Raw genomic sequence first — 8,773 nt, 5'->3', positions numbered from 1 at the left:
CGGGCGGCGGTGCGGTCCCTGGTGGGCGACCTCGACTCTCTCTTCACCGTCCTGGGCCTGCGGGAGGAGAGCTTCGCTGTGGGGACCTTCAGCAGGGTCGTTGCCGCTGAGTTGGCAAGCTACACCCCAGCCAGAAACAGGAGGAGGACAGCCACCAACAAGGCCTCTGTCATCTTTGTGGACAGGACGTTGGACCTCGCTGGTAAGAAATCTGCAGCTGGTATGGGCTGTCATTCTAGAGGGCCCATGCCCACCCCACCGGGAGGGTGTCAGGTAGTTGTGGGAACCCTGGTGACCTGGCATTACCAAAAGTCCATATTCCACTTGGTACCATGCTCCTCCCATCGGTATATAGCTCCAGTTCTGGGTCCTGGATGGGATTACTCTTGAGATCTGGTCTCCTAGAATACACTTGTTGGGTGGTTACTAGGCAGTCATGACAGGTTTCTGGGCTTCTTCTGAAGCTTGGAGAAACATGTCTGGGTTCAAAGTGGTAGTTGCCATAAGTTTGACGTTGTCCTGCTCCAGTAGGAAAACTTGGTGTTCCAGCATTCTGCTGGTGATGTCCTTTCTACTCAAAAACAGCTATTACCATGTGGCATATGTATATTGTAATCTTTTGTCCCAGTGTCAGTTTTTGTGCTTCTTGGATTAAAAGCACTGCAGCTACCACTGCTCTCAAGCATCCAGATCATCCATTACTCACATTGTCCAGTTGTTTTCAAAAGTACCTTACAGGCTGCTTCCTTGACCCCAAACACTGTGCCAAAACCCCTAGTGCCAGGTGCATCCTTTCATGCAGAAATAACTCACATGGTTTTGTTAAGTGGTGATCCCTGGTGTCAGTGGCCCCAAAGTCATACTTAACTGCCTAATGAACTGGTGCTGCTTTCCAAATTAGGAGAAAAGTTGGCATAACTGAGCTGGTTACCCTCCTGTTCTTCTTGGTTCATGTTTAGCATGATCTTACACGATAAGCAGTGTGCAGTTCCATTCCGTAGGCTAGTGGTTTGAAGAGTAATCATTGTATTTACCCACCAGGTGTGCAAACAGTTCTTCATCTGGCAACAGTGGGAGCATGTTTAACCCCATGGCCATGATGGTTGCTTGCACATCCTCATATCCCAGTGGGTCATAGAAATGAAGAGTAAAGCAGAAGGCTCTGCTGGAAATCCAAAGGTTTGTTTCTAGCGCTTCCATTGTGCTGCAAACTAGAGACCCTAACTGTGCCTGTGTGCAACCTTGAGGTGTGCAGGAAACAATCTGCATGTTTCAGACTGAGCCTTATGGATTTCCGTGAAGCATCCGATGCATCTACTTGTCACTCTTATCTTTGTATCTGTCTAAGAAGATACACATCTCTGTATAACCCTTAGCCGTATCTATGTGCCTGGAAGTGTTTCTGTGCATATCTGTATAGATGTAGGAATGGCTGCATTTGCTATCCCCGTCATACATACCTTCTGCTGGCATCCACGGAGTGTGGGCCTGGTTCTGTTTGTAGTCAGTAATTCGGGTCATAATTTTTTGCCACCACATGTCATGTAGCAAGCACTTGCCACAATGTTGCACCCTGCAGCTCATCTGTTTCTGAATTTTCCTCTGCATCGTTTTTCCTCCCATAATTTTGCTATTGTGTATCCTTGCACAGCTGTAGGGTTCATAGCTGTCAACAATGTGCTAAAGAGCAGCTATGGATCAGGGCAGTTAATGCTGTGCTGGGGTTGGGAAGATTGATTGGAAGAGAGATTGCAGGAGAGTGGACTTGGATAAGGAGCCTTAAAGTGAAATTGTGAGAAGAGTGTTGGTTTTGGGTGGGAACTGGGCAAGGATTTATGCTCTCAGATGGTGAGGAGAAGTAAAAACAACAAAAAAAAACAGATGTGGGGTGACAAGGAGCTGCCTGACAAGGAGACTCTTGAGAAGGTATGAAGAGAGATAATTTTTACCAGCTTAAACCTGGGAAGTGTGAAATCTTGTACTTCAGTAGGAGAAGGATTTTTGGAGATAACAGCAGGGCTGTAGTGGCACAGCGTTGGAAGGAAACATCCAGGCTCTTGGAGTAAGGATGAGAAATTACAGGATTTATTTTTTAAAGATTCTATTCTCACTATCCATAAATGAAATGAAGATCCCTTCATGCAACATTCTTTTGCTACCAACAAATGTCTCCAGAATTCATTGGTAATTTCACAGAGTTATTCCTATGCTTTGGACATGATACTCTTGCTATCAAGTAAAACGCAAATGGAAGGAAGAAAAATCCAGTGCATTTCAGAGGCAAAGCTCTTATGTGGACCTGAATTTAGTGCCACGCAATGAGATTTGTTTCATTGGTTTGTTAAAAACTGTACAGTAAAAAAATATACACATGCAACTCCCAGCATTGAAATTGTGAAATCAGTTTTAAAGAAAATGGAAATGATAGAATTAAGTTGCACCCAATACCTTAATTTTCTTAGGCGTATCCAGCGTTTTATATACTTTCTTCCCTGGCTCCATACCTGTGGCTCCACTTCTTGGCTTCAGGTGAATGAGTCTGTTGAGTTTCATTCAGCCTTACACTTTGTAAAAGCTAAGGCTTCCTCTCTGCAAGATTTCAGTTTGGTATTGGCAGCTGGGCCACTGGATCTTTTTTTCAAGCTATGATATATATTTGCAGTCAGCAGTGTAAAAATAAGTAATTTTTCTTCTGAAATGACAACTCAGTGCAGCTAGAAGCCTTCGACTTAGACCTTCTCATTTGGAGCTCATTTCAAACAACTTTTTTAATCTTCCTTCTCTAAAGATGCAAGATTTTGGATTTGATTTGTGTCATATTGATATCTGAATCTTGTCCAGAGTGTGGGCTGTAGAAATGGCTGTTGGTTATGTGTCCATGAATTATGAGAATGCTTTCATATTCCACAGCACTTCCACAACAGCCTGGAAGTTCACTAAGAGCAGGTGCTGGGCTACTTTCTAATTAAGTCAGGCTTCTGCTTTGACCAAGGTGACTTTGAATCCCTCTGAGTAGACTATCAAAAGGCAAGTATTTTCTAGCTCAAAGGCCTGAATGTAGTACAGGTTTAGGTAGCTCTAGATGATATCTAGAAGAGTTGCAGTTATAGATGTCTTATTTGTTAGCTCGTGTTCCATTCTTATCTAGAACTCTATTGAATACTTTTTATATTGTATTTTTGTATGTTCAGCATTGCTTATGCACACTGTATTTTGTTTGCCTACATATTGTTTTAATGTCCACTACTCTGCTGTAAAAAGCAGAATAAATCCTCCCAGCTAGAGGAGTACCCTGATAAGCAACACTGGTTAAAAGTCAGAGCTAACTGATAAGCACTGTAATTCCTCTTAATTTTCTTCCTCTAATATCTGCACCCCTAAATATCTGTGTTGTGGTGCCATATTGTAACTCCATCCTCCTTCCATGTGTTTGTTGGTTACTACCTTGCCAGCATTCATATGGAGTAGTATTTTGCAGTTTCCCAGGTTTCTGTTTTCATGTGTTAAGCTCATTGATACCTTTCAGATACTAGTGTTCAGAACACCTTGACAGATTTCTCTTCCCACTCTTTCAAGCTTTGCAGCTATTTGGGATCTTGGTCTTGCCCACTGGTGTGTGGGGGTAATTTTGAAATTCAATACAGTGAGCAAAAGACAGAGAAGAATGAATAGCAGATGGTGCCTGTGCAGTTACTCTATAGTTTTGAATAATAACCTTTGTATAGGTGTTCTTGAAGTTGGGTATTTCAATGCTGTCAGCAGCAGCACTTTATCATCTTTAGCACTGTTGCATTTGTCTGTCAAAATCATGGGAATGTTTCCCAAGAGACAAGGCTGCAAACTTGGGTTTAAATTTCTGTATCCCCTCCCTCACTGTCAGCTAGGCATCATCTTTGCATCAGACCTTTGTGCTGGTTGTAATGTTTTCAGCATTTGAACAGATACAAAAGGCACAGTTAGGTGCTCATCAATGAAGGGCAGGTACTATTCTGTTTTGGTGTCTGGGAGCAGCCGCAGTGATGAGAAAGTCAGAGCATGCCTTTATCGTTCTGCATAATTCATAGTGGAGAATGAGAGTGTAGCCTAACATAGGCCCATGCCTCTCTGGTAAAGGCTGATTCTGACTAATCTCTCTTTTGGATTTTTTTTGTTCTAAGGCATTTGCTTGTAATTGTCTCTTTTTTTCATTATATTTATCACATTTCTAATTTGGAGTGCTTTACTCATGCTCTTTTTGTTTGCAGCATCTTCCAGGTTGATGCATTGGTGTATTGACACTAATGTCTTTTTAGAGGAAATGAACCCATGATTTTTTCTTCCTTACCATCTAAGCTGAGGCCTTGAAAACATAAATACTGAGGCCTGTAGAGTACAGTAGTCCCCTTTTTGTGAACTAGACTGGGGCTTCGACACAGGAGGCAACTGATGCTTAAATTATTATGGTTACTTGAGGTTGAGACTGTGCTGTGAGGAGTGATGGCTGCTGAAAATATTCAAGTGTGAACACACTACTGCACGTCAGGATGCAGCTTCTGCTATGACATGGCAGCTTCTGCTGTGGCATGATATCTGTAAAGATTTGGCTATCATGGAATAAGCACACAAATTTTTATAATACGTTTCTAAATGCTTCAGGCGTTATATTTGTTATAGAGGCTTTACAGAGAGAAGAAAATAAATGGAATGAGCTTTTCTTGTTAAAAGAAAAATGCAGGTGACTAGGTCAGTGCAGAGGATTTAGAAATTACAAGAGCCTTCAACAGGTAAAGTGTTCCTCATCTCCAAATTTGCCGCTCTTTACGTACGTTGCAAGACTGTGAGAGATGGGTAATCTGTCATATTTTTATGTCAGTATGCTAATGCTACTGGGCTTGGTTGTGGACTTCTGTGATCCTCCTGCTGGACTGCAGATTGGTTTTTGGGTTTTGGACGAGGGAGGAGTTGTGGTGCTTTTTTGTTGGCTAAGATTCAATAGTCAGCTTAATGGGATAGGTAGCTGGCTGCTTTGATATTATTTCATCTGTACAGTGGAGAACGTAGATCTGTCTTTTGGCAAGGTGGAGGAATACTCTAGTTTCCTTTAACGCTGCCCAATTGTTCCTGGGAACATACAGGCTGCTTTTCAGTGCTGTTTAACAAAGTCATCTTAATCTAACACTGGATTAAAAGAGTATGTCAAAACATTGATAAGGAACTGGAGCTCTAAGTATCTATCTTTTTTCAAGGAAATAGGTGTAAACGTTTCTGTGTTCTGACATTTTAAACCCTGTTCTCACAGAGGTCATGTGTTTCCTAAGAAAGGTGCCTCACAGGACTTGTCCCACTAGAGTTATTTAGTGTAAAGTCTTTCCAGTTGGTGGTATTATTCAGAAAAGCATTGAGTGAGTGTGCGGTGTTGAAACATCATGAAAACTGGGATGGGTTTGTCCATATATCTTTCAAAATCACCTGTCCTGAACTAATCTATCTATAAAGTAGGTAAAACAGCAGATGTTGAGAAAGCTTGATAGTGAGGCCAAGATATGCTTTGCATGCTGTTTAGGTGCACACTGACTTACATTTAAGCACTCATGGAAGGACAAGTCGCCAGTAGAAATTAGCTGCATTAGTTGTTGGCTAGTGAGCACTGAAGAACTGCTTTCTAAATCAAGCTCCTCATGTTTGGCAACTGACTTTAAAGTCTTCCTATTGCCCAAGCTCTCATTTTGTTTCTGTGGCGTGCAGTTGTTCCTTAAATATGCTATTTTTTTGTTTTGTTTTTATTTTGAACCAAACAGTACAGCTAGTAGGAGAAAGTAAGAATAGGAGTACAAGTGGTGTGATACAGCACTGGTAATGGGCTTAGGCAGATATTTTCTTGTATGCCTGTCATTGACGCCTTTCTGGGGGAAGCAGGGAGTGTAGTTAGTGAGTTCCTGGCTGCTATTAAAGAATTGGTTGGTTGACTTTGCAAATTGTGTCAGTTGCAACTTGTAGCAAATGTCACCTATTTCAGTTTGTAACTTATAATGTAAAGAAAAAGTGAAATTAGTACAGTATGATATATAAGAGTTCTTGTATCCTGAAAGCTAGATGTTAGCCTGGCATGAAAACTCCTATTTTGCAGTGGTCAGATAACTTCTTGTCACATGAACGCTCGATCTGTCTGTACTTTGGCAGCATTAAAAACCATCACCTGCCTTGAGCACTGTTGGTCATGAGAAGCTGTGAGCAGAGAGGATCAAAACTAGTCCCATGCACCCTTCTGAAGTCAGTGCAGTTGGAAAGTGACTCCCTGGGATTTCCTGTCCTAGTCTTGTGAAGTTTAACTGTCTTTTCAGGCTTGGTTGATTTATGCAGTTGATCGGGGGGGGGTGGTGACTTTTAAAACCTCCAGTAGATGTTTTGTGATTGATTTGATGAGGCATGGCAAAAGCCAGTAGTGGCTGTGGACCAGTGGAAACCTCCAAGAAGTAACAGTTGTGGGAAAGAGACAGAGATGGCACTGGCTGTTTGTGGAAGCAGCTCGGGTACTCTGGGTCTTCCCCCTATGCCAAGAGGAAAGGAGGGATGTTAATAATTAATGTGGGTTTATTTGCATTTGAGGTGTTTCTAGTTTAGCCAAATGTCTTGTCTAGCTAAATGTTGCTTGCTTGCAGCGTGTGTGGAGAGACAGATGTTGCTTCCAGTACATGGGGTGGAGGTTCAGTAGATTACCATTGGTTTTCCCTGTGCAGCTTTGTGAGTGTTGCAGTGTGCCTTACACGTGACCGATCTACTAAGAAGAGTGCAGGGATTTTGTAGAGCAAGGTTGCTTAGGGAGTCACAAAGACAACCTAGCTCATTCCATCTGTACTTCACTGGTCTAACTCTGGCTGGGAATGGTAGAAAAGAAAGTTGCTGTCATTCTGTAATTGTTGCAGGCTTTGGTGAAACAGATGGGTAATAAACCATCTGAGTGCTCAGATGGCCACACTGCAGTACCATCCCGTGCTGGACACATATGCCTTCTTTGCTTTCCGTGGATAAAGGCATTGCCAGCAGAGAGTTTGACTTCACTTTTCTCTTCCATTTTCATCCTTCCATCTCTTTTCATCTTCTTCTGCAATACAGAATAGTGGATAAACCATGGAAAACCATGGTTTACAGCCTGGATACCTGGCTGCTGTAGAATTGCTGAAGACAGTCTTCTGCTTATCCAAGAGCACTTAATAATCTGACCTCAGCAATGTTCTTGATGTAAGGGTCTTTTTTTGGATTTATGGAGCATGTAAAGCTAATTCAGCTGTTGGAACAGATCTTCTCTGTCTTTGGAAATGATGAAAACGTAAGAGCAGATAGCTGCCTCACAGACACACTTAGATGGAGTGGGACCATAGCCTGAGACAACTTTTTCCTGCTTCAAAAGTTCCTGTTTTTCTGTGATGAAAGCCAGGAGAACAATACTAAGCTCAGCACTGCTGTCCAGCCCTGTGTTGATGGCTGAACCATAGCCTAAGTGGCAAAATACAAATACCTTCAACTTGTTCCTGATGTAAAGGCAATAAGGTTTCTGGTCCCTCTCTCTTGACTTTTTTATCTGTAGTGTGTGTCATGTTTTTCTGCTTTGAATTGGTTCACAGCCCTAATATTTTCTAAGTTGGTTGTAGAGCCTGCGTTGAGAGTTCATGAATGGAAAGAAAAGCATGTGTGTTTGAAATCAGGAAAATTGAAGAAAACATGCCAGCTGGAGTTCAGAGTTTCTCTTGGAATATGGTCAAATGGACATTTTATACTCTGTAATTTGGGTTGGCTTAGTTATTTCGTGTTTATTTCACCTGAGCTGCCCTTGCTTTATATAAAAGTGATGATCTTGATAGTGGCATATCATTGGTAATTGTTTATTTTAATATTAGGCTGGCCTGTCTGTATAGCTGTTTATGTAACTTGTATACAGTCCTTTCAAGCACAGCCCTATTAGTTTAGGTAGAAAAGTGCAGTATGCATGTGAGTGTATATATAAATATTTGCCTGCTTTTTTTAATAACCATTGCAAATATTATTTAACAACTTCCTTAGGCAAAGAAAAATGTTTTTCATGTCTAAGTGTAAAATCAGTCAATATCTTAACAGCTGTTAAACTAAGTCTAATTTGTACTTTTAAAATGAATCTTTCTGAAATGTTGTAAGTGCTTTTAACTTTACCCATTCTAGAAATTAATTGTACTTTTGCAGCAAAATGTTTTTGAGAAGCTAAGTGTGATCCTGATGTTATGAATACCAGTGTCCTTCTCCCCAAAACATGTGGTTATTTTCTTTTCAATTCCTTGTGTTTATTTTTCTAGTTATGCACCTGATAGTTTTTGGGTCTTTTTTTTTTTTTTTTTTCCTCAGGAGCAGTTGGTCATCATGGTGACAATCTTGCAGAGAAGATTCTTTCTGTGCTTCCCAAACTTCCTGGCCACAAGACTGATGTGATGGTTAACATGGTGGAACTTACAGCACTGCAGACTTCAGATGAAACTTGCGCTGTTATAGCACCTGGCTGCTTAGCACAACCAAAGTAAACATTCTTTTCTTCTTTCTTTTTTTTTTTTAATGTTGAATATGTTTGTTATCTCTCTGTGAAAAAATGAACAGAGAACAAGTCTTTAAAAAAAACTAAAGAAAACAGTCAAACTTACAGCAAAACCCCATCTGGTCATAATTCTGCTGGAATGTAAGTCTATGTGTGTGCATTAAGTGAGTAGGCCAGATAAGACTTCCAAAAGTGGGAGAATCTCAAGACCTTTTAGATTTGGGTTGTTTAAATTGC

General features: G+C 41.1%; 1 protein-coding gene across 1 annotated transcript in view; it reads left to right on the top strand.

Moving 5' to 3' along the window:
* Window positions 1-8,773, top strand: part of SCFD2 (sec1 family domain containing 2) — a gene marked incomplete at its 5' end in the record, with an annotated part of 194,953 nt that continues 186,180 nt past the window's right edge. The window contains 2 exons of the mRNA XM_008641529.2: window positions 1-202; window positions 8,353-8,521. Of these exons, the coding sequence (XP_008639751.2) occupies window positions 1-202; window positions 8,353-8,521 (371 nt within the window). The remainder of the gene's footprint in view (window positions 203-8,352; window positions 8,522-8,773) is intronic.

Source organism: Corvus brachyrhynchos, unplaced genomic scaffold (genome assembly GCF_000691975.1).
Source record: "Corvus brachyrhynchos isolate BGI_N302 unplaced genomic scaffold, ASM69197v1 scaffold17, whole genome shotgun sequence".
Lineage (NCBI taxonomy): Eukaryota > Metazoa > Chordata > Aves > Passeriformes > Corvidae > Corvus > Corvus brachyrhynchos.
This window is presented reverse-complemented; position numbering and strand designations above follow the sequence as displayed.